Genomic DNA, 27,142 nt, shown 5'->3' on the forward strand with positions numbered 1-27,142 from the left:
TTTCTTACCAAGTATTTTAAAGAACGTCTTCAGAAAAAAACCCAGAACAATATGAATAGCAAAGTGGATTTGAAATGAAGACGTATTTTTGTATGGATTTTGGACGCGGTTTTTGGAAGTAATCTGCTCCCATAAACTCCTCACAAGGCTCAGCTCGGATCCAGTCTAGAGAAGACCCCTTTCCAGCCTAGAAGCATCCATACATGTACAGATGACCATTAATCATAATCAGTCTCTGTGGTAATAACAATCATTTCCACGTAGGACAAATCCTGTTCTATCAATTGTTCATATCTTGGTGCCCCAATTGCCCAAAACATAAGATATCAATTTTGGGAGAGAGCATTGTCCATGTCCTCATCAATAAAGAAACAAAGCCAATAAGACAATTGTGTAGAAAGCGACCAACAGGTGTTCCCTGAAGATGGTGACATGTGAGGACCCTGGCGATGCTGTCATCTCACTGCAGTGACCAGGGCTCCCATCACCCAGCCATGTTGTCCTCCCTGGTGACCCCTCTCGCTGTATACACTATATACACTGATCTGCAGCCTGGGCTGAAGTTTGGGATGAAGCCTGGAGCTCAGCATTCCCCTTAGGAGGGTTTTACTGCAGTCCCTGCACATGTCTACCTCCTCCCTACAGGAGCTGAAGGGGAGCAGGGTGTGCAAAGTGCAAGGGGAGGAGGAGGAGAGAGCCTAGGGCAGCTCTGCACTGTGACCCAGCCTTGGCTGTGAGCTTGTCTGCTGTATGTCTGAGGCTGGGAGGCTGCCCTCCATGTGTGTGCGCCTATGTGCGCTCTGCCGCCGCCGCCACCGCTGCCCTTTGATCCTTGCACTAGTGTTAGGGGCTTGAAGACACACAGGGAGCAGCCATAGACACGGCAGCCGCGGCTCCTCAGCATCATGTCGCCCCTCCATACACACCACACACGTATAGATCACATCCATTGAGGAATATTTATTACGACTGGGGGAGGGAGGTGAAGGGGAGGACAAGCCAGGTGCAAGGACCGAGCGCCCTGACTCCGGAGCCCGCAGGAGCTGCTCCTCATCCTCTCGTCTCCTGAGCACCGAGGAGGAGAATGTGATGGACGCGGAGAACCCCACACTGTAAGGGGACACAATGCCCAGGAGGAAGCAGGAGCAGCCCAAGCGCCTGCCTTCACGTAAGTGCCGCCGTCTGGCTCTGCAGCCCGCTGTGTGCATAGTTTAGGGTTACAGAGGTGCTGTGTGCGGGCTGAGCAGGGCAGCCATGTTGTGGAGCAGCAGTCCTGTGCTGGCTATGGATTTCATCGTTTTATTCAGACTGGTCTGTGGGTGTTGTGTGTGGAGCGACCCCCTCCTCCCCCCGTGCCCTCTGCCACCCTCCCGCCTGGCATGCTGCTCCCCAGGCTGCTGCTGGGCTCTGGCACAATCAATAGGGCTCTGTCCCCGGGTAAAGGTTGCGGCCAGCTCCGGCTGCTGAGCCTGGCGGCCCCGGGAGGAGAGGCAGGGGGAGGGCGAGCGAGAAACCCGAGGGGTGGGCCCAGCAAGGAGGGAGAAAAGGGGTGTCTGTATAGGAATCCCTGCCAGGGGCTGCAGCCTGGCACCTCACCGTGCCCCGGGCACACACTGGCCTTGCTGCAACTTTTCCTGCTACTTCCAGCCTATTCCTTCATTGTCCACAGCCTGGAACTTTTCTAATGCTCAAAGATGGCAGATAATAATAATAATAATGGGCATGATGTGTAATGGCACTGTGACAATGTGTGCCAGGGGAGCCTTCTGTGTATGTGACCCGGGATCACTGGGGAGTATGAGGTCATCTTGGCAATGACAGGTGGGGTGGGGGTGTCCCAGGCATGGAGGGGGCACATCTGGGCCATGCTTTATGAGGACCACCACTGAGCCATCAGGGCACAAGTGATAGCATACTGGCACCCTGCTACATGCCAGCCAGCCCTATGAGCCGTCTTATGCCTACTGGCACTCTGCACATTCCAGCCAGCCCTATGAGCTGTTTTATGCCTGCTAGGAGGGGTCAGTGTTGCTCTGCGGGCACCATTGAGTGCCACCCTTTCGGGTAGTCTAGGTCACCTCTATGACCCTTGAATGCCCTATGTAAATAGTGGCAGATGCCCATTGATGGAAATGTGGCCAGTGTAATATCACTTGGAACAAATCCTTCTTTATCACTGTACTGTATAATATCTCATGCACCGGCGGGCACAGACAGAAGAGGCCCCTGTGCGAGGACAATATAGGAGCCCTTTACAGCCCAATAACTCATAATACACAGTCCCACCTGCTGTGGAGGTAGACCTGGCTCCTCACCCCTTGGGCCCCTGTGTGAGGACAATATAGGGGCCCTTTACAGCCCAATAACTCATAATACACAGTCCCACCTGCTGTGGAGGTAGACCTGGCTCCTCACCCCTTGGGCCCCTGTGTGAGGACAATATAGGGGCCCTTTACAGCCCAATAACTCATAATACACAGTCCCACCTGCTGTGGAGGTAGACCTGGCTCCTCACCCCTTGGGCCCCTGTGTGAGGACAATATAGGGGCCCTTTACAGCCCAATAACTCATAATACACAGTCCCACCTGCTGTGGAGGTAGACCTGGCTCCTCACCCCTTGGGCCCCTGTGTGAGGACAATATAGGGGCCCTTTACAGCCCAATAAATCATAATACACAGTCCCACCTGCTGTGGAGGTAGACATGGCCCCTCACCCCTTGGGCCCCTGTGTGAGGACAATATAGGGGCCCTTTACAGCCCAATAATTTATCATAATGCTCAACTTCACCTGCTTTGGAAGTAGACCTAACCCTCTTACCTTCTGGGCCCCTATGTGAGGACAATATATATTCCCTGTGCAGACCAATAGCTCATCATAATGCATAATGCCACTTGCTGTGGAGGTAGACATAGCCCCTCACCTCTTGGACCCCTGTGTAAGAACAGTATATGGGCCCGTTGTAGTTCAATAACTCATCATAATGCATAATGCCACCTGGTTTGTGGGTGGACATGACCCTCTTACCTTCTGGGCCCCTGTGTAAGAACAATATATGGGCCTGATTCAGCCCAACAGCTCATCATAATGCCACCTGTGGTGGAGGTAGACATGGCCCCTCACCTCTTGGGCCCCTGTGTAAGGACAATATATGGGCCGTTGCAGTCCAATAACTCATCATAATGCATAATGCCACCTGCTATGGAGGTAGACATGGCCCCTCAACCCTTGGGCCGCCCCTGGTCTTATGCCCAGGTACCATACATCTGTTTATATGCAGCAGCTGGGCACCATACAGCTCACAATTCCTATATCCAAGGTCTGCCTGTACTTGGTGCACACCAGGTGCTGCTGTATTGTTTCTATGTTTATACTCCTTGCCATTGTTTGGATGAATGGCTTAGACTGGCAGGTGATACCCCGGCCGGTCACAACTCCTGCCTGCCAGGTCTGTGCCATGTATCTGGAGGCAGGGGTTAATAATGGGCCAGCTGAGGACCTGTATATGTCTGTGTTTTCCACAGTCGGTCACCTGAAGTTCACAAGGTTGGGGGAAGGGAGGGAGGGGTCAGGCTGTTGCTTTCCATTTGCAGCCATTTGCTCTCTGCAGACAGATCACGATCAATATCCATAACATAAATATATGTATGCATGTCTCTGCCACAGGGAGAATGGAGCAGGCTGGCACAGCGTCAGCGCGTGCAGTGTGGGCATTAATAACCTCACTGGCATCTGGGGCTCCATTGCAGCTGTTACATAGTGTCATATTGTGTACATTGTCTGTACCTGAATTACTGGTGTGTAAGCGATGGCACTGTATATAACCATAATAATACAAATGAGATCTCCGGCGGCCTGTGCCTGGCATTTTGTAATACCCCTTTGTATAGGATATTGTTTCCTGATGTGCCCACTAGAGGACCTGGCATAGAACACATACATATGTAGTGCACAGGGCTTCGCTCCAGAGGGTTAATGTGCACCAGTCTGCTCATGTCCAGACGTAACCTACATATATAGTGTGTATAATGTATAACCTTATTATTCCGCAAGGAAAGTTTGTGTATTTCTTCATCCTAGGTCTTGTCTGCTTATTGCCTGGGCTCCCTTGTATCCAGCACAGATTGCTCGGCCTGCAGCAGAGGTTGGTCAGGTGCTGCAGACAGTCCCTGAAGAGGTTAATTACAGTGGAGATGTCTTGCTATTTTTGTTTTTGCTTTGAAGACAGAAATATGTAAGGATTGAGGGATCGGAGGAAGGCGACCTCTGCTGAACAGTAGATGTATATGGAAGTGGCAGAGCCATGTGACCTTGACCCCGACCTCAGCTACTCCCCTCCAGCTCTGAGTCATTCTCCATTTTAGCTCAGTCACTCTGGGCCTGCACCGTGTCTTTGTGCTCTGACTGTATGTACAAAATCAGCCCTCTCCTCGGCCTGCAGCTCCTCAGCCCTCGTCCGCCCTGTCTCAGGAGCAGTCACAGGGAGCGCAGAACGAGCGCAAAGTTTTGTCTGCAGAGTATTGCGACAAATCCGAGGAAACCTACACATGACTTGTGTCCAGCATGTTGTCTGTCCAGTGAAAGAGAACTTTCCACCCGCAGATATGTGCACCGTCTATCTATCCCTCTATCTATCTATCCCTCTATCTATCTATCCCTCTATCTATCTATCCCTCTATCTATCTATCCCTCTATCTATCTATCCCTCTATCTATCTATCCCTCTATCCATCTATCCCTCTATCCCTCTATCCCTCTATCCCTCTATCCCTCTATCTATCTATCCCTCTATCTATCTATCCCTCTATCTATCTATCCCTCTATCTATCTATCCCTCTATCTATCTATCCCTCTATCTATCTATCCCTCTATCTATCTATCCCTCTATCTATCTATCCCTCTATCTATCCCTCTATCTATCTATCCCTCTATCTATCTATCCCTCTATCTATCTATCCCTCTATCCCTCTATCTATCCCTCTATCTATCCCTCTATCTATCCCTCTATCTATCCCTCTATCTATCCCTCTATCTATCCCTCTATCTATCCCTCTATCTATCCCTCTATCTATCCCTCTATGTATCCCTCTATCTATGTATCCCTCTATCTATGTATCCCTCTATCTATGTATCCCTCTATCTATGTATCCCTCTATCTATGTATCCCTCTATCTATGTATCCCTCTATCTATGTATCCCTCTATCTATGTATCCCTCTATCTATGTATCCCTCTATCCCTCTATCTATCCCTCTATCCCTCTATCTATCCCTCTATCCCTCTATCTATCCCTCTATCCCTCTATCTATCCCTCTATCCCTCTATCTATCCCTCTATCCCTCTATCTATCCCTCTATCCCTCTATCTATCCCTCTATCCCTCTATCTATCCCTCTATCCCTCTATCTATCCCTCTATCCCTCTATCTATCCCTCTATCTATCTATCCCTCTATCTATCTATCCCTCTATCTATCTATCCCTCTATCTATCTATCCCTCTATCTATCTATCCCTCTATCTATCTATCCCTCTATCTATCTATCCCTCTATCTATCTATCCCTCTATCTATCCCTCTATCCATCTATCCCTCTATCCCTCTATCCCTCTATCCCTCTATCCCTCTATCTATCTATCCCTCTATCTATCTATCCCTCTATCTATCTATCCCTCTATCCCTCTATCTATCCCTCTATCCCTCTATCTATCCCTCTATCCCTCTATCTATCCCTCTATCTATGTATCCCTCTATCTATGTATCCCTCTATCTATGTATCCCTCTATCTATGTATCCCTCTATCTATGTATCCCTCTATCTATGTATCCCTCTATCTATGTATCCCTCTATCTATGTATCCCTCTATCTATGTATCCCTCTATCTATGTATCCCTCTATCTATGTATCCCTCTATCTATGTATCCCTCTATCTATGTATCCCTCTATCTATCCCTCTATCTATCCCTCTATCTATCCCTCTATCTATCCCTCTATCTATCCCTCTATCTATCCCTCTATCTATCCCTCTATCTATCCCTCTATCTATCCCTCTATCTATCCCTCTATCTATCCCTCTATCTATCCCTCTATCTATCCCTCTATCTATCCCTCTATCTATCCCTCTATCTATCCCTCTATCTATCCCTCTATCTATGTATCCCTCTATCTATCCCTCTATCTATCTATCCCTCTATCTATCTATCCCTCTATCTATCTATCCCTCTATCTATCTATCCCTCTATCTATCTATCCCTCTATCCATCTATCCCTCTATCCATCTATCCCTCTATCCCTCTATCCCTCTATCCCTCTATCCCTCTATCTATCTATCCCTCTATCTATCTATCCCTCTATCTATCTATCCCTCTATCCCTCTATCTATCCCTCTATCCCTCTATCTATCCCTCTATCTATGTATCCCTCTATCTATGTATCCCTCTATCTATGTATCCCTCTATCTATGTATCCCTCTATCTATGTATCCCTCTATCTATGTATCCCTCTATCTATGTATCCCTCTATCTATGTATCCCTCTATCTATGTATCCCTCTATCTATGTATCCCTCTATCTATGTATCCCTCTATCTATGTATCCCTCTATCTATGTATCCCTCTATCTATCCCTCTATCTATCCCTCTATCTATCCCTCTATCTATCCCTCTATCTATCCCTCTATCTATCCCTCTATCTATCCCTCTATCTATCCCTCTATCTATCCCTCTATCTATCCCTCTATCTATCCCTCTATCTATCCCTCTATCTATCCCTCTATCTATCCCTCTATCTATGTATCCCTCTATCTATCCCTCTATCTATGTATCCCTCTATCTATCCCTCTATCTATCCCTCTATCTATCCCTCTATCTATCCCTCTATCTATCCCTCTATCTATCCCTCTATCTATCCCTCTATCTATCCCTCTATCTATCCCTCTATCTATCCCTCTATCTATCCCTCTATCTATCCCTCTATCTATCCCTCTATCTATGTATCCCTCTATCTATCCCTCTATCTATGTATCACTCTATCTATCCCTCTATCTATGTATCCCTCTATCTATCAAGCTCCAACCTGAAGACAAACAAAAGATATTTTGTAATTTATTCTGTGTATTTACAATGAGAGATCAAAAGTGACAACAAGTTTACATTGTCCGACTGTTCAAGCCAAGTACAGGCGCTCGGTGCATCATGGCGGGGTCAAACATTTAAGTGCATCTTCCCACCTAATTGTTTTTCCCTTTCCTTCACCCCCATTCCCCACTACGTTCGAGTGTCTGTCTGCAGAAACGTATATATGCAAAAAATGGCACAAAACAGAGCACACGCTAACGCAGTGCGCTCCTTAACAGTGAATGGCCCTGTCGGGCGCATGCGTCTGGAACATGCTTTGCAGAGTGGGGGATGGGCGGTTGCTCCGACGGGACCTGTGAGCGGAAGGTAAAACGCAATGTGAAAGGAGCCTTAGGCCTAATGGTGCAGATGGAGTTAACTGCATCATTTTCGGTATACGCCAGCTAAAGGTGGACACTCTATGTTGCATTAAATAGTTTTTAGCAGAGTAAAAATATTCCTTAGCATATATCAGAGTACTTGTAGTACTGCGGACCGTAGGGTCATCCAAATGCTGCATTAGGCTATGTGCGCACTAGAAAAGTGATTTTTCTCAAGAAAATTTCTTGAGAAACTTCTGGGAGTTGAAGATTACCGCACCTGCGGTAAAAAAAAACGCACCAAATCCGCGGGAAAAACGCATGCGTTTTTGCCGCGGTTTTTCCGCAGGTTGGTCCCTGCGGTTTTTTTATGCTGTAACCACTGCAATAAATAATATAGATAATAGATAGATAATCGATAGACAGATAATGGATAGAGGGAAAGATGGATAGAGAATAGATAGATAGATGAGAAAGACCTATATAATGTCCTACCTCCCTGCATATTCTAACCTGGCACCCTTTAGTGACTTTCATGTGGCAGTAAAGGGTGCCTAGCCTTGTATTTAGCCATAAAATAAATTTTAAAAAACCCACGTGAGGTCCCCCCATCCTTTGTAGCCAGCTTAGGGTAAAGCAGACGGCTGCAGACCACAGCTGGCAGCTTCACCTTGGCTGGTAATCCAAAACTGAGGGCACCCCACGCTGTTATTTTACATTAAATAAATAATTTAAAGCAAAAAACGTGGGGTCCCCCCCAAATTGGATCACCAGCCAAGGTAAAGCGGACAGCTGTGGTCTGATATTCTCAGACTAGGGAGGTCCACTGTTATTGGACACTCCCCAGTCTAAAAATAGCAGGCCGCAGCCGCCCCAGAAGTGGCGCATCCATTAGACGTGCCAATCCTGGCGCTTCGCCCCAACTCATCCCGTTGCCCTGGTGCGTTGGCAAACGAGGTAATATATGGGGTTGATGCCAGATGTGTAATGTCACCTGGCATCAAGCCCTGGGGTTTGTGATGTCACGCATCTATCAGATACCTGACATAACCAACCCAGTCAGGGTTTTATTTGAAAAAACACTCCCCACATTCCCTCTTTCACCAATTTATTGAAAAGAACAATCAATTCCACGTCCGGCGTAATCCAATAAGGGGGGGGGGTCCCACGGCGATCAATACCATAGTCATTGTCCCATTCAATGAAGAACAGAATGTTCCCCATTGGCTGGGAGAGCAATGCAGTGACCTGAGCTACCATCAATAGCCCAGGTCACTGCAGGGGATGCCGAGCGCTGCTGTCAGGAGGATAGATGAGATCATTACCTGCTGTGACGATCTCCTGCAGTCCTGCCATCAGCGCTGTCACTGCCTTCTATGCCCACCGCGTTGTCAGCAGTATTGCGAGAGCCCGTGACGTCACCGCTAGTGACAGTCTCGGGCCGCTCGCGAGACGGGCATAGACAGCAGTGACCGCGGTGATGTCAGAAGGCAGGAGATCGTCACATCAGGTAATGATCTCTTCTCACCTCCTGACAGCAGCGCCCGTCATCCCCGCGGCTGCATGCACTGCTGAGTGTCAGTGTCTGCCTGCGCTGCAGCGTGACAAGCTGCTGACACTGCGGGCAGACACTGACACACTGCGGGCAGACACTGACACTGCTGTGCGTGCAATGGCGGGGCTGCAGCGGGACACAGACTGCACGGGCACCTAGAGGTCACACGGAAGCGCTTCTGTGCGGCGTCCGGGGAGTATGACGTCTGTGTTTATTCTGCTCCGCTTCCTCTTCTGGCATAATGACATCACTTCCTGCAAAACCGCAGGCAGCGATGTACATTACAGCAGGTAAATTGCGGCTATACCGGGGGTATACCGTACATCATTTGCTACCTGCGGTATACCCCCGGAATTTCGCGATTACATTACAGTGAATGGAGTGAAATTCCGGGGGTATTCCGCAGGTACCTGCGGAAAATAATGGACATGCTCATTTTCTCCAGAAAGTTTCTTGAGAAAAATCCGCAGCGTGTGCACAGCTATTTTTTGTTCCCTTAGGTTTTGCTGGGAAATGTCTGCAGAAAGATTTCAAACCTTTCTCAAGAAATTTCCGCAGCAAATCCGCGGGTAAAACAGCCTAGTGCGCGCATAGCCTTAAGGCTGATCTGCCAACTCAAGCCCTCATATTCTTGTAGCAAATGTTGAAGTCATGAAGTGGTGCAAGCGTTTAAGATTATTTACATCTTTGCTATCAGAGTTTTGTTAATAGCCTAATGCAACAGTTTGTCGGAGTTCTTTCCATATACAGTACTTTTTGCTTACTACCATATTTTTGGGTGGCAAGAAGAAAGGGAAACTTCAAATGAGTGTGACTGCAGGATCAGAGAACACGTGACTTTATTTGTATTGTATTACTATGGAAACCAGTAACGGCATAGGAGTTGTACAAACAAAGCAGACTTTTTTAGCCACTGGTATTAAGAACACATATATATATATATATATATATGATATATATATATATATATATTTATTTATTTATACAGTACAGACCAAATGTTTGGACACACCTCCTCATTCGAAGAGTTTTTATTTTCATGACTAGAAATTGTAGATTCACATTGAAGACATCAAAACTATGAATTAAAACTTGTGGAATGAAATACTTAAAGTGTGAAACAAGTGAAAATATGTCTTATAGTCTAGTTTCTTCAATGTAGCCATCTTTTGCTTTGATTACTGCTTTGCACACTCTTGGCATTCTCTTGATGAGCTTCAAGAGGTAGTCACCAGAAATGGTTTTCCAACAGTCTTGAAGGAGTTCCCAGAGATGCTTAGCACTTAGCACCATCTCGATTAGGTTCAGGTCTGGTGACTGTGGAGACCAGGTCATCTGGCGTAGCACCCCATCACTCTACTTCTTAGTCAAATAGCCCTTACACAGCCTGGAGGTGTGTTTGGGGTCATTGTCCTGTTGAAAAATAAATGATGGTCCAACTAAACGCAAACCGGATGGAATAGCATGCCGCTGCAAGATGGTGTGGTAGCCATGCTGGTTCAGTATGCCTTCAATTTTGAATAAATCCCCAACAGTGTCACCAGCAAAGCACCCCCACACCGTCACACCTCCTCCTCCATGCTTCACGGTGGGAACCAGGCATGTAGAATCCATCCGTTCACCTTTTCTACAAAGACACGGTGGTTGGATCCAAAGATCTCAAATGTGGACTCATCAGACTAAAGCAGAGATTTCCACTGGTCTAATGTCCATTCCTTGTGTTCTTTAGCCCAAACAAGTCTCTTCTGCTCATTGCCTGTCCTTAGCAGTGGTTTCCTAGCAGCTATTTTACCATGAAGGCCTGCTGCCCAAAGTCTCCTCTTAAAGCTGGAAACACATCTATGCGAGTAAAATCCATCCGAGTTGGCTGAAAAAAACTCGGCTGATTTTATTTCACGTTAGGTGGTCAGAGTGCAATGCAACTGCACTGCGATCCTGAGATATTTCTCATGATTACAGTGCGTGTGCAATGCGTGTGAGATCCGTGTGTGATTTTTTTTTTTGATTTTTTTTTTTTTTTTTTTTTTTTTTTTTCTCAGCAGCTGTCATCTGCCATTCAGCTCTGCTACATGGCCGTTGACAGCAGCCACAGACAGCCATGTAGCAGAGCTGAATGGCAGATGACAGCAAACACAGACAGAGCCGCACAATCAGAATGAACTCGGGTGAACTTCACCTGACTCCATTGTCATGCCGCGGCTCTGTCTGTGTCACGTCCTGATCAGCGGTCACCCGTGAAGGACTCACCGGTGACCGCTAATCCCCGGAGTGACTGAATTGAGCAGCGCGATTAGCGCTGCTGTCACTCAGGTTACCCACGGCCAGCTGGATCCTCCTCCCCGTGACAGCAACTCACCTGTGACTTCATTGCTGTCACTCGGGCGACTCGCTGTCACTGTTGGAAGATCCAGCGGTGGCCACGAGTTACCTTACTGACATCAGCTGATCGCGCTTTTCACCTCAGTTGCTACGTGGAGCTGACAGGAGCGGCGGTGTCTTCTGCAGCTCCTGTCACCTTCATGTAGCAGAGCTGGAAGCGACGCAGGACCTCCATGGATTACGTCGGACAAGGATGGGTTTTTTGCATACTTAATAAAGTGGTGAACGAGGGTCTTTGTTATTGTTTATTATTTCAAATAAAGAATTTTTTCACTGTGTGTGTTTATTAACTTTAATTTACAGGTTAATCATTGGGGGTGTCTCATAGACGCCTGCAATGATTAAACTAGGATTTAGTGGCAGCTATGGGCTGCCATTTAACTCCTTATTACCTCAATTGCCAACGCACCAGGGCAAATCGGGATGAGCCGGGTACAGTCCCAGAACAGTCGCATCTAATAGAAGCGGCCATTCTGGGCAGCTGCTGGCTGATATTGTTAGGCTGGGGGGCTCCCCATAACGTGGAGCTCCCCATCCTGAGAATACCAGCCTTCAGCCGTATGGCTTTATCTGGCTGGTATTAAAATTGGGGGGACTGCACGTCGTTTTTTTAAATTATTTATTTTTCTGCACAGCATAGACAAGCCCACCGGCTGCTGTGATTGCAGTGAGACAGCTGTCACTCAGCGTGGGAGCGTGTCTGACTGCAACCAATCATAGGTGCCGGTGGGCGGGTAAAGCAGGGAATACGAGATTGAATAATGAGCGGCCGGCTTTTTTAAAAGAGGAGAAGCTGCCGGAGCAGTGTGAACGCCGTGCAGCGCCGCGCTGGTGATCGGGGATCGGTGAGTATGAGAGAGGGGGGGAGAGGGATAGACCGACATGGACAGAGAGTGAGGGACAGAGATAGTGACCGACCGACAGAGAGAGAATAGAGACCGAGAGGGAGAGACCGACTGACAGAGAATAGTGATTGACAGACATTGTGAGACATCACTCGTTTCCAGTGTTTTAGGAAACATGCGAGAAATGTATTTAGAAAATCGGATGTCACTAAGATGGTGTGAGTGCCGTCCCGTGACATCCGATTTTTTTTCGCTTTTTTTTCTTTTTACACGCTCCCATAGACTTGCATTGGAGAGACTCGCAGTAGAAACTCGCAAAAAAGCAGCATGGTGCGATTTTTTTTTTTTTTTTTTTTTTTTTTTTCTCATTCCGATTTGGACTGAGAAAAAAAATCGCAAATGCGAGCTGAATCATTCACTAACGTGTCCGATTCCAATGCGAGATTTTCTCGCATTGCTCTACTGCAAGAAGAAACTCGCAAGTGAGAAGCAGCCTTAATAGTTGTTCTAGAGATGATGTGTGTCCAAACTTTGGGTCTGTACTGTGTGTGTGTGTAATATATATATATATATATTTACACACACACGTTTTTATGTATTGATGTGGAACCAGTAAAATACAGTATTGCAAAGGTGGAGAGAACCCTAAAGTGAACTTGTCAGATTTTTACTGCCCCTCCGAGATTCTGGTAGGAGAGCAGCTGAGCTGTATGATTGATAGGCTGATATTATTTGGCTCATGATTACTGAGAAAAAGGCAGAGAAAATAGTCATAGGACTTGGAGTATGTTCACACTGAGGTGGAGAACATCTGATTTCCAAGTAGAAGATGCTCTAGGAATTTCTCCTTTCCTCAGAAGTGTCTCATTTCTTTGTTTCATTTCCAAAGTGTTTTGTGTTTTTGTTTTTTTTTTTTTTGCGCCTTTTTACTGCTATTTTGTGATTAAGATCCTAGCGTTTTTTTAAAGCAAAAAAACAGAAATTACGTTCACAAAGACTTTCTGCCAGAAAAAGACAGAAGACTGTACATGTTAATTATTTTACATGCTTGGTGTCTTTGAAAATGTGAATTTTTCAGCAATTTTTTTTTTTTGAGGACAGGCTCAAAATGGCAAAAAAAGACATAAAACCCCTTATTTAGAGAAAAAAATCTGATGACCTTTATCCACTTTAGGAATCACTTTTTTTTTTCCTTTTGGAGCCATTTTTTTCCCGTATTTTTTTTTTTATAAATACAATTTTGAAAAGGGCTTTTGGAGCATTTCTTTTTTCTCACGTGGTGGTTTTGCAGCCTTTTGACCTGTGTCAAGCATATTTGAAGCAGGTTTTGAAGCACATCTCCTTCAAAATCATCCACCAACATCTCTGTGAACATACTGTCTTACTTACGCCATCCATACAGGTTGATTGTCATCACAGGCTCTGTATATAAAAAGCCATCAACCACTGTGTGTTCAATCAGAAATTTTACTGCATCTCCTAGAAGTATTGTTCAGAAATCCTGCTCCATATCATAGATGTATTTTTCAGGCAGATTCCGCATGGAGCTCATCTGAAAAAGTGCTGTAAAACATCAACATAATGCACAGCGCTGTAAAAACGACAATGCTGTGCACATGTTCACTTTTTTGTTACTTTAACTGCTTCACAGTTTGGAAACTATAGGGTGGTTCAAAGAAGTAGTATGTTTGTTCTTTGGTATTCCTTTTGCTAGGAAAGTTCTGTTTAGTGATAGTTCAAATTATAAACAAAAAAAGACAATGGTGATGGAGATGCTGCAAAAAACAGCATCAAAACTGCCAGCGAAGCAGCTTCAGGAAAAACACCACCAGCTTCTTCCTGATGCACCTTTGCCTAACAAAACCTTGGAGGATCTGTTGGTGTCTTAGGCTGCTTTCACACCTCCGGTTTCTGCAATGCGGCACAATCCGGCACTTTGCAGGAAAATCGCAACCGTTTTTTTTTGCTGCCGGTTGCGTTTTTTCTGCATAGACTTTAATTAGTGCCGCATTGTGCCGCATGGGCTCCCGTTCGGTCCGGTTTTTTTTGCCGCATGCGGCAGATTTAGCCGATGCGGCGGCCGGATGGAACGTTGCCTGGCAAGTTTTTTCGTGCGGCAAAAAAAAACGCATCGCGCCGCATTCGGCCGATGCGGCGCATTTTGCAATGCATGCCTATGGCGGCCGGATGCGGCGCGATGCGGCAATAACCGCATCCGGCCGCCGCATGCGGTTTTTGCCACTGCGCATGCTCAGTAGCATGCCGCAAGCGGCAAAAAACGGACTGGCCGCAAAGGAAAAACTTATGCAAAGGATGCGGTGTGTTCACCGCATCCGTTGCATAGCTTGCACAGCCGGATTGAGCCGCAGAGCTCAAGCCGGATGTGTGAAAGCAGCCTAAAAGACGTTATATGCCTATACTCTTCCAAGGTCTACAAACTTAGTAAATATGATCTCAGATTAACAGCAAAACATGAAAAATTACCACACTGTCATTATTTCACATACTCTAGGCCAAAATACAGAAACCATGTATGGGGGATAAGTGCATCCTTACTGCTTCCATAGAAATTAAAGGGGTTTTTCACTACTCAGACAACCTTTTCTCAATCCATATGTTTCCACCATAAAAATAATAAAACTTTTACTCACCTCTGGTGTCTGCACTGTTCCATATGTGTCGGCACTCTCTCTCTCTAGTGATTGCTTAACTGTGGGATGTCATGTGATCCTAGCAGCCAATCAGTGGCTGTTTCACTCTCCTTACCTTTTGCCAAATTGCATACACCCAGAGGAAAAAAAAAAAGAGAGCAGCAGTGCTCGCTTCCTCCGAATGTAAGCAATTGTTCCGTAGGTGAGGAAAGTGAAGCTGCCACTGATTGGCCGTCAGGTTTGCGTGATGTCATACAGTTATGTGATGCCAGGAGAGACAGTGCTGACACCTACAGAATGTTGCTGGCACTAGAGGTGAGTATAAGGCCCCTTTCACATTGCGTTTTTCTCTACGTCCACAGGTCCCGTCGGGGCATCCGTCCGGACCGCCCCTCCCCCACTCTGCAAAACGTGCTCCGGACGCATGCACCCGACAGGGCCATTCACTGTTATGGAGCGCACTGCGTTAGCGTGTGCTCTGTTTTGTGCAATTTTGTGCACATATACGTTTCTGCAGACGGACACCCGAACGTAGGTGGTCTACGTTCGGGTGTCCGTCTGCAGAAACGTATATGTGCACAAAATTGCACAAAACAGAGCACACGCTAACGCAGTGCGCTCCATAACAGTGAATGGCCCTGTCGGGCGCATGCGTCCGGAGCCCGTTTTGCAGAGTGGGGGAGGGGCAGTCCGGACGGATGCCCCGACGGGACCTGTGGACGTAGAGAAAAACGCAATGTGAAAGGGGCCTAAGTTTTATTTTAAATTGGGGAAACATAAGGGTTAAGCAGGGGTTGTCCAAGTAGTGGACAACCCCTTTTTAGAGGGTAAGTAGCAGCCACGTGCTCCTAATTAAATTACCTTGATTAATTGTTAGGCAATGTAATCACCTTTTATAAAAGCAGAGGTTTTGGTAGTTTGCTGGTCTGGAACATTCAGAAGTGTGTTAACACAATACCAAGCAGGAAAGACATCAGCTATGATCATAGAGAAGCAATTTTTTGAAGTCCATTGTTTTACAGTGAGAGATTATTTCCAAGTTGAAAACTTTCCAGACAGTTAAGAATCTTGGAGAAATTGAAAAAAACAAAACAAAAACCCAGCACATGAGCTACTGCCCCCTCTAATGGCCTCCGAATGTTAAAGCGTAATCGTTGTTTTAATTTTTATTTCATAAATTAATAGTACACATGGAAATAAGTAACTGTGTAATATATCTTATCCGAGAAATGTGCTTCTTTCTCTGCCAGAATAGATCAGTCATTACCAAAATGCTCAATTCTAAGGTAAAATCTGTATTCAGTGAAGACTTTCCATTACTGAGCGGAGAGGGCAGCTGCTACTGATGAGATTCTATGTAGATAGAAGAGGAGGAGAGGAGCTCTGCTTCTAGCTCCTCCCTATGCATTTAGCTCCTCCCTCCTTCCGTCATCATAGAATCTCTTCAGTAACATCTGCTATCTCTGTAATGGGAAAGTCTGGAATGACCTGATCTATAAGACTGTCAGACTATTTAACCCCTTTAGTGAACACTGTAAAAAAAACAAAAAAAATCCCAAAACCATCTTTCACCCCTACCACCCCTAAAAAAAGCAGAATAAAATGCAAAAAAAGTAATGTGTATATAAAAATGGTGTTGTGGAAAATGTCACCTTGTCCCACAAAAAGAAAGCCACGAAACAGCTGCGTCAGTGGAGAAACAAAAAATCTATCCCAGCTCTCAGAATGCAGCAATGCAAAAACTATTTTTTTTTTTCTATGAATTATTTTTTATGTTGTAAAAGCGGCAAAACATAAAAAATATAAATGGGGTATAGCTATACTTGTGCTGACCCAATTCCTGAATTGCTGTTTCTTCTTGTTTCTGGCGCTCAAAAAGTGGAATAGAAAGCAATAAAAAAATCATTGTCTCCAAATAGTACCAATACAAACTCCAACCCATCCTGCAAACATCAAGCCTTCACTTGAAAAAAAAATGGTGATGCTAAAAAAACCTTTTATTTTGTGAAAATGGTCTGATACTAGCGAAGCCTAAAAAAATAAATAAAATTATATACCGTATATATACCGTAGGTATGTGTGTGTGTGTGTGTGTGTGTGTATGTGTGTGTATGTATGTATGTATGTATGTATGTGTATATATATATATATATATCTATATATATAATTGCCTTATTCTGTCTGTCTGTCTTGCTCCAAAATTGTGTCCTTACGGTGACACAAAGCGGATTGGCCGCTGGCCTCGCCATGGCCCCGCCCCCCGCACGGATTGGTCGCTCGCCCTGGCTCCCCCCCCACGGATTGGCCGGCCGCTCGCACAGGCTCCGCCCCCCCCACGGATTGGCCTCTCGCCCCGGCACCTTGCACGTATTGGCAACTCGGCCACGCCCCGCCCCCCTCACGCAATGCACGCTCGCTCTGGCCCCGCCCCCCGCACGCATCCCCCGAACTGACACGGAGACACGACTCCCAGGTGAGTACTGTACCCCCGGGAGCCCACACCAGCATACGCCGCCAACCCAGCCGACACAAACCCTCGCCTTGCTGGGGTTTGCCGCCGTATGCTGGTGTGGGCTCCCGTGCGAGTGGGGGACGGGATGCGCTGGTAACCATGGTAGCATAGTTACCAGCGCATCAAGGCCCGGCAGCGGCGGAACATACACACGCACACACATAACAACAGACACACACACACACACGCACACACATAACAACAGACACACACACACACACACACACACATCAGATCACACTCACTCTCACACACACCTCACATACACATCAGATCGCATCCACACACTCACAGCATCCGGAGATATCGCTTGCTTCTCGGCCACGATACTGTGCTGCAGTGAGCTTCCAGGACCTGCCTGAGGATCACATGGCCAGAAGCATGTGGTATCTCCGGATGTTGTGAGTGAGCGCGTATGTGCAATATCGTCAATGTGTGTGTGTGTGAGTGTATGCGATCGGGTGTGTGTGAGTGTATGCGATCGGGTGTGTGTGAGTGTATGCGATCGGGTGGGTGTGAGTGTATGCGATCGGGTGGGTGTGAGTGTATGCGATCGGGTGGGTGTGAGTGTATGCGATCGGGTGGGTGTGTGTGAGTGTATGCGATCGGATCTGTGAGTGTCGGCAGAGGAGCACGGCGTGCTGGAGGAGGCTGGGAGGAGAGAGGCTGATCCTGGGGAAGGCTGGGAGGGGGAGGCTGATGTTGGGGCAGGCTGGGAGGGTGTAGGCTGATGCTGGGGGAGGCTGATGCTGGGGGTGGCTGGGATGAGAGAGGCTGATGCTGGGGGAGGCTGGAAGGAGAGAGGCTGATGCTGGGGGAGGCTGATGTTGGGGCAGGCTGGGAGGGTGTAGGCTGATGCTGGGGGAGGCTGATGCTGGGGGTGGCTGGGATGAGAGAGGCTGATGCTGGGGGAGGCTGGAAGGAGAGAGGCTGATGCTGGGGGAGGCTGATGTTGGGGGAGGCTGGGAGGGTGTAGGCTGATGCTGGGGGAGGCTGATGCTGGGGGAGGCTGGGAGGAGAGAGGCTGATGCTGGGGGTGGCTGGGATGAGAGAGGCTGATGCTGGGGGAGGCTGATGCTGGGGGAGGCTGGAAGGAGAGAGGCTGATGCTGGGGGAGGCTGATGCTGGGGGAGGCTGGAAGGAGAGAGGCTGATGCTGGGGGAGGCTGATGCTGGGGGAGGCTGGAAGGAGAGAGGCTGATGCTGGGGGAGGCTGATGCTGGGGGAGGCTGGAAGGAGAGAGGCTGATGCTGGGGGAGGCTGGGAGGCGGAGGCTGATGCTGGGGGAGGCTGGGAGGCGGAGGCTGATGCTGGAGGAGGCTGATGCTGGGGGAGGCTGGAAGGAGAGAGGCTGATGCTGGGGGAGGCTAGACGGAGAGAGGCTGATGCTGGGGGAGGCTGATGCTGAGGGAGGCTGGGAGGTGGAGGCTGATGCTGGGGGAGGCTGATGCTGAGGGAGGCTGGGAGGTGGAGGCTGATGCTGGGGAAGGCTGGGAAGAGGGAGGCTGGGAGGAGAGAGGCTGATCCTGGGGAAGGCTGGGAGGAGGGAGGCTGGGAGGAGAGAGGCTGATGCTGGGGGAGGCTGGAAGGAGAGAGGCTGATGCTGGGGGAGGCTGGGAGGGGGAGGCTGGGAGGAGAGAGGCTGATGCTGGGGGAGGCTGCGAGGGGGGAGGTTGGGAGGGGGGAGGCTGAGAGAAGAGAGGCTCATGCTGGGGGAGGCTGAGGCTGGGAGGAGAGAGGCTGATGCTGGGGACAGGGAGGCTGAGGCTGGGAGGAGAGAGGCTGATGCTGGGAGGAGAGAGGCTGATGCTGGGAGGAGAGAGGCTGATGCTGGGAGGAGAGAGGCTGATGCTGGGAGGAGAGAGGCTGATGCTGGGAGGAGAGAGGCTGATGCTGGGAGGAGAGAGGCTGATGCTGGGAGGAGAGAGGCTGATGCTGGGAGGAGAGAGGCTGATGCTGGGAGGAGAGAGGCTGATGCTGGGAGGAGAGAGGCTGATGCTGGGAGGAGAGAGGCTGATGCTGGGAGGAGAGAGGCTGATGCTGGGAGGAGAGAGGCTGATGCTGGTGCAGCATGGGGGATGGAGCACGATGGGGAGTGCGCAGCATGGGGGATGGAGCACGTTTGGGAGTGCGCAGCATGGGGGATGGAGCACGTTTGGGAGTGCGCAGCATGGCGGATGGAGCACGTTTGGGAGTGCGCAGCATGGCGGATGGAGCACGTTTGGGAGTGCGCAGCATGGCGGATGGAGCACGTTTGGGAGTGCGCAGCATGGCGGATGGAGCACGTTTGGGAGTGCGCAGCATGGCGGATGGAGCACGTTTGGGAGTGCGCAGCATGGCGGATGGACCACGTTTGGGAGTGCGCAGCATGGCGGATGGACCACGTTTGGGAGTGCGCAGCATGGCGGATGGAGCACGTTTGGGAGTGCGCAGCATGGCGGATGGAGCACGTTTGGGAGTGCGCAGCATGGCGGATGGAGCACAATGGGGCGTGCGCAGCATGGGGGATGGAGCACGATGGGAGGTGCACACCTCCCCCCAACACACACACACGACACACCACACACACACTGGGAACCACAAACACCGCCCTACACAGACACCCACACACACACAACACCCAACACACAAACACCGCGGCATACATAAATATACGCACATACCACGCAACACACACACATTGCACAAAACATACCTCCCCCCAAAACACACCACACCCACAACGCTACAGACACACAGCGCTCCACAAACAACGCAACACACGCAACACAACACCACTCTCACCCCCCGCCACACCCAGACAACACCCAGAACATGTACAGCGCCCTACACAAACACTTGGTAACTACACACAACAACATATATATATATATATATATATATATATATATATATATATATATATATATATATATATATATATATATATATATATAACAAAAATCATACATTAACTACACAATACGTAAATTCTAGAATACCCGATGCGTAGAATCGGGCCACCTTCTAGTGTATATGTATATATATATATATATATATATATTACTACACAATATATATAGTAAATCTGGTAATGTTGTAATCGTATACTGACCTGAGCAATGAAGCCGAACGATCACTGTACCGCAAGGTGAAAAATAGTAATAAAGCCAATTCTTCAACTGCTGTTTTATTTATTTATTCTGTCTTCCAAAGATCGCATTAAGGCTCGGCTCACATTTTTCCTGCGCTCTACACTGAGCGTTTGCATCGAGGATTATGTGTAAATCTCTGAAAAATGTGACAAAATTCCCAATGGGAAATTCACTGTAATGAAGCAGAGTGAGTCACTTTGAACTCTCATCTAGACTGTGCTGCCTCGTTGAGGAATGAATCCGATGGGGGGTTTCACCTTAGTCACGTATTTTGGAGTTGTAAAAGGAAACCAAAAATGTAAGTACTTAGCATAGAGTACAGGATAAATATGAACAGATCCAAAATTTTCTGTACCCCAAATTTCTACCAATAGCATTTAACTCAACCGACAAAAAAGTCCCTACTCTGGTCCGTGATCTGTTAATAGAAATATAGGGGGCTTCCACGTTACTGGTAGCACAAAGGCTTTGGATAAGCAATATGGATTCCCCCAAAAAACAAAACCTGGAAAGTCTGTGTTTCCAAATACCCACCTCCCTTCCTACTATCACAATGTGTCTAAGCCACAGTTAACGTCCACATGTTTGGCATTGTAGTGAGGAAGCCCTCTTAATTTACCTGGTGTGTGTCTCCAGATGCATGAGCTGGGCACAATGTTTGGGACTCTAATGTACTGGGCACTACAAGGGCTTCTTTGCAATTTTTAATTCTGCAACATTCACTACAATGGACTTCACCCATCGATGTATTCCAAAAGGGATGTAATTTCCAAAATGTGGTCACTTAAGGGGGATTCTGCTCTTCTGGCTTTAGGGGCTTTGCACATGGAGTACAAACTATGCTAGGAAAATCTGTGCTACAAAAATCAATTGGCGTGTTTTTCCCCCGAGCCCCGCAGAACTGTACAATCACATTCATTGCCACATTCAGGAGAAATTGTGTAACACATAATGGGTCTTTTTTACCTATTCCCCTTGTGAAAATTGGAAATCTGGGGTTAAAACAACATTTTAGTAGTAAAAATGTATTACTTTTTCTTCACCGACAAATAGTATAAAATTTTGGGACACAACTATGATGTCAATATATTTGCTGGCCCCCAGATGAATTAATTATGGGGTGCAATTTGTGAAATGGGGTCACTTGTGGGGAGTTTCTTCTGTGTTGGCATGTCAGGGGCTCTTCAAATGTGACATGGCGTCCACTAATTATTCCGGCCAAAATGACTCCTCAGAATTCAAATGGCGTGCCTTCTGAGCCCTGCTGTGTGCCCAACAACCGTTTTCTGCCACATATGATATATAGGCTATCTATGTACTTGGGAGAAACAACAAATTGTATCGTGCATTTTCTCCTGTTAGCCTTGTGAAAAAAAAATATGAAGCTAAAACAACATTTTTATGAGAAAATGTTTTTTTTTTTTATTTTCTTGTCTGAATGTTATAAAATTCTGTAAAGCACCTGGGGGTTCAAGGTGTTCACCACACATCTAGATACATTTCTTAAGGGGTCTAGTTTTCAAAATTGGGTCACATGTGGGGGAGGGGTTCCACTTCTCAGGCACCTCAGGAGGTCTCCAAATGCAACATGGTGTCCACTCAAATACCACCCCTTCCCTTTCAAGCCCTGCCATGTTCCCAAACATATGACATATGGGGTATCGCAGTACTCAGGAGAAAGTGTCCAACAAATTGTAACGTGTAACTTTTTCTGTTACACCTGTGAAAATAAAAAAAAATTGGAGCTAAAAGAACATTTGGGAAAAATGTAACTTTTTTTTTTTTTTTAATTTTTTTTATTTTTGCAGTTCAACTTTTTATAAAATTCTGTGAAGCACCTGAAGGTTCAAAGTGCTCACAATATATCTAGATAAATTCCTTGAGGGGTCTAGTTTCCAAAATGGGGTCACTTCTGTGGCGGTTTTCCTCTGTTTAGCCACATCAGGAGCTCTCCAGTTTTGTGTTTGAAAAGTAAAATGGTGGTCCTTTCCATTCGAGCCCTGCTGTGTGCCCAAACAGTAGATTTCCACCACATGTAGGGGATCTGCCTACTCAGGAAAAAGTGCACAATAAAATGTATGGGGCATTTTCTCCTGTTACCCTTGTGAATATGCAAAATTTGGAGCTAATGTAACACTTTTTTGGGAAAAGCATCTGAAGGGGTTAGTAAACAACTTGGATGTGTTTTTGAGCACTTTGAGGGGGGCAGTTTTTAGAATGGTGTCACTTTTGGGTATTTTCTGTCACATAGGCGTTTCAAACTCACTTCAAATGTGATGATGTTCCCTAAAACAGCCGGTTTTGTAAATTTTGGTGGAAAAATTGCTGATAAACTTTTTAACCCTTCTAACTTCGAGACCCCAAAAAAAATGTTTCAAAAATGATGCTTATGTAAAGTAGACATGTGGGAAATGTTCTTTATTAAAGGAAAGCTGTCACCAGTTTTGTGGCCTATAAGCTGCGGCCAACACCAGTGGGCTCTTATATACAGCATTCTAACATGCTGTATATAACAGCCCAGGCCGCTGTGTAGAACATAAAAAAACACTTAGGGGTTCCCTCCGGTGCAGACTGGTCAAATGGGTGGCGCCGTTCTCCGATGCCGGCGTCCTACATCATGCACACGGGCCGGTATTGAGGTCCTGCGCAGGCGCACTACAATACTTTGATCTGCGCTGAGCAGGGCAGATCAAAGTGCGCCTGCGCTGGACCCCAGTGCCGGCGAGTGTGTATGACGTAGGACGCGTCATGCACGCCTGCTTCATAAGAAGGAAGACCGAGATGGGCGAAAGAGGAGGTGCCGGCACCGGAGAACGGCGACACCCATTTGACCAGTCTGCACCGGTGCGACCTCCTAGGTGAGTATTACAAAGTGTTTTTTATGTTCTACACAGCGGCCTGGGCTGTTATATACAGCATTCTAACATGCTGTATATAAGAGCCCACTGGTGGTGGCCGCAGCTTATAGGCCCCAAATCTGGTGACAAGTTCCCTTTAACTATATTGTGTGACATAACACTGGTTTATGAGCATGAAAATTCAAAGTTTTGAAAATTGCAATATTTTCAAAATGTTTGCCAAATTTCCACAAATAAATATAAAAACTATTGTACTAAATTTACCACTAACATAAAGTACAATATGTCATGAAAAAAAGCCCAATCTCAGATTCACTGGGATTTGTTGAAGTGTTCCAGAGGTATTACCACATAAAGTGACATTAGTCAGAATTGAAAAAAAATGGCCTGGTCAGGAGGGTGAAAACCAGGCTTTGGGATGAAGAGGTTAAATTAATGACTGAACAACTATGGCTTTCTTACAATGTTGCCAGAAGAAAGCCTCTTCTTTCTAACAACAACATGGCAGCCGAGCTAAAGTTTCAAAGATTCCATTTGAACAAGCCATACAACAGACGAGACAAAGTGATGTTTGGCCATTATGGCCTGCTCCACATTTGGTGAAAACCAAACACTGCATACCAGTACAAACAACCATTTGTCAAGCACCTCATCTTAGAGCAGCATGATGTAGGCAAAGAGACCATGAATCAAACAATGTATCACTTATTTTATTGGTACAGCCGTTCTGACAGAGTTTTTAGATTTAGGAATGAGCAGAGCTGACAAAGCTGCCCCCCCGCCCTCACCAAGCTCTGTATGTACAATATCTATAGACCGCTGCTAATCACAACACTGGAGGAGTCGGACTAGAGCTCAGGCTGCTGTAGCTGATGTAAGGTCCTGGTGCCTAAAATATCATTTCAAGTAACAACAACACATACCTTGATAAGAGACACATCTATGAATTCTGTGTTTAACCTCTACAGCATGCTGTCTTCAGATTACATAGCAAAACCTGCTGACAGATTCCATTTAAATTGGCTTCAAATGATTGGAGAAGAGAACCACATTACAAATAATGCAGACCATGAAGATATGGAAATTAGAAAGACAGTTCTTTATTTATTATTTACTAGCAAAATACCCAAAGCTTTTCTCACCGAAAATGATTTAGTAAATTGCTGTTTACGCTTGCTAAGGTCTCATTTTTCAGTTTCACCTTGAAGTTGACATCTCTAGAGTTTAAAATTTGTTTTTTTAACTCCACTTTTTTTTTTTTTTTTTTAAATCTGTCGTAACAGTGAGGCTATATGTGTATGTATGTATGTATGTATGTATGTATGTATGTATGTATGTATGACTATATATAGTCAGCTTTCACTTTACCTCATCAGCTTCTATGTAGAAAGCTGCACTCCGGTTGCTACAGAACAATCCTACTGTGAGGCAATTCTCATAAATGAGGCCCCAGTTACTTCTGCGGTGGCTATAGGCAACCAGAATGATCTTACTGTGAGGCAATTCTCATGAATGAGGCCCCAGTTACTTGTACACTGGTTGTTGACAGCCGTTGTAATAGTTACAGAATTTAGAGCAAGTTATCAGGTTGCCTCAATGAAACGACTATATGCTTGCTGCCCTAAGAGTAAGGGGTACTTTGCACATTGCGACATCGCTACTGCATTATCGTCGGGGTCAAATCGAAAGTTACGCACATCCGGCACCGGTAACGACATCGCAACGTGTAAAGCCTAGATGCGCCGATAAACGATCGCAAAAGTGTCATAAATCGGTGATCTGTGTAGCGTCGGACATTTTCATAATGTCACACCAATAGGAGATACGATGTTGTTCCTCGTTCCTGCGGCAGCACACATCGCTGTGTGTGAAGCCGCAGGAGCGAGGAACATCTCCTACCTGTGTCCACCGGCAATGCGGAAGGAAGAAGGTGGGCGGGATGTTTACGTCCTGCTCATCTCCGCCCCTCCGCTTCTATTGGCCGCCTGCCGTGTGACGTTGCTGGGACGCCGCACGACACACCCCCTTAGGAAGGAGGCGGATCGCCGGCCAGAGCGACGTCGCAGTGCAGGTATATGCGTGTGAAGCTGCCGTAGCGATAATGTTCGCTACGGCAGCTATCAAGATATCGCATGTGCGACGGGGGCGGGTACTATCGTGCTCGGCATCTCTAGCAAAGTACCCCTAACTTTTTGGGCGCCGTCGATTTAATTCAGTATGATCCTTTGGGCAAAAACTTGGTTTTGCATTCAATATACAGACACCACTTTTCTCCTTTATTTCTATAGAGCCTAGATTTGAGGGTCCAAATCTCGCAAAGGGGGGGTATTTTGAGTTTTAATGTACACAGTGGTTTTTTTTTCTGGTTTTAAAGACGAGCTGTGCAAAATTTTAGAAAATTTGGATGAAAGCTTCACACACAGATTTTCTGTTTTTATATATAGAGATTTTACTCAAGAGAAAAACCTTTTTAATAAGCGTAGTCAACCACTAGAAAGGGCTAAAATGAAGCACAGAAGAAGGTCCAAAATACATAATAATGATGTAGTTATTGAATCCAAAACAAGGCTTGTTACTTATAACCGTGTGTATCCATAAGATATAAAACTACAAAAATTACAACTGAAAACAATACTAAATCAGCACAAATACAGTTATTAGAAGTATCAATTATAAAGAGCGTAAGAAAATGGAGAAACAAATAATGTTTCATCAGTTCTGTAATCTACAGTAGAACCTTGGTTTACGAGAACAGTCTGTTCTGGGAGTGTGCTTGTAAACCAAGTTACTTGTCTAGCAAAGCAAAATTTCCCATAGGAAATCATTGGAATGCAGACAATCTGTTCCACAACTTGTTAAATGTCCCATCCTGGTCCCCTATTGTGCCATTCCACACACGCACAAACACACATATTATGCTCACTTTACCTTCCGTTCCCTCGCCGGCCTTCTGGTTCTTGTAGTTCACCGGTACAAGGTATGTATCGGGTAACCATCGCAGCCGATGCCGGACCTTCCGCTGCCAGCGAGCTGACGTCAAAGGCATGAGCCGCTTGCCTCTGATTGGCCAGCACGCTGCCTTTGAGTAGCGGCTGACAGCGGAAGTTCCTCCATCGTCGGGATGGTTACCCGATACACATCCTGTACTGGCGAACTACAAGAATCAGAAGGCCGGCGAAGGAATGGAAGGTAAGTTGAGCATAATATGTGTGTGTTTGTGAGTGAGTGAGTGTGTTTGTTTGTGTGTGTTTGTGCGGACTGCAAGAGCGGGTCAGAGCGCGGTGAAAGTACGGAACCGGAAGTGTGTGCGGTGAATATTTGTTGTACAGCAAAGCATGCTCGTAAACTGAGTTACAAATTTACAGCAAGCCTTGCTCATGTAGCGAAATACACGCACACCAAGTTAATCGTAAACCGAGGTTCCACTGTATAGTACAAAAGTGGCAGGTCACACTGTGGCGTAGGGGATATGATTTGGGACTGTTTTGGCTGATTCAGTGCCTGACTACATGATCCAGCAACGTGCACCACTCTAAAATGTTCCAGCATTAAAGAGAAAATATAGTTTCAACACCTGGCCAGGAAAAAAAGCCGGACACTAGACAAGTCTGGCACATCCCCTGATAAGCTTGTACCGGTACCAGCGCAACTGCAGGTGATTGACAGGTCTTTCTCATAATGAGACACCTGGCAATCACCAAGAGCAGTGCTGGCAAAAGCCGGATGGGGGCAGCGCTAGGCTAGTCTAGTCCTTAGCTGTGGCTCCTGACCTGATCTTTAAAT

The 27,142-nt window shown here is 46.7% G+C and overlaps 1 protein-coding gene across 3 annotated transcripts in view; it reads left to right on the top strand.

The window, feature by feature from the left end:
• The first annotated feature begins 734 nt into the window (after positions 1–734).
• Positions 735–27,142, top strand: part of ZNF827 (zinc finger protein 827) — a 331,734-nt gene continuing 305,326 nt past the window's right edge. For all 3 annotated transcript variants that reach the window (XM_075348050.1, XM_075348055.1, XM_075348060.1), the window contains exon 1: positions 735–1,168. In XM_075348050.1, coding sequence (XP_075204165.1) covers positions 1,126–1,168 — 43 coding nt within the window. In that variant the 5' untranslated portion in view covers positions 735–1,125. The remainder of the gene's footprint in view (positions 1,169–27,142) is intronic.

The sequence above is a fragment of the Anomaloglossus baeobatrachus genome, chromosome 1, assembly GCF_048569485.1.
Source record: "Anomaloglossus baeobatrachus isolate aAnoBae1 chromosome 1, aAnoBae1.hap1, whole genome shotgun sequence".
NCBI lineage: Eukaryota > Metazoa > Chordata > Amphibia > Anura > Aromobatidae > Anomaloglossus > Anomaloglossus baeobatrachus.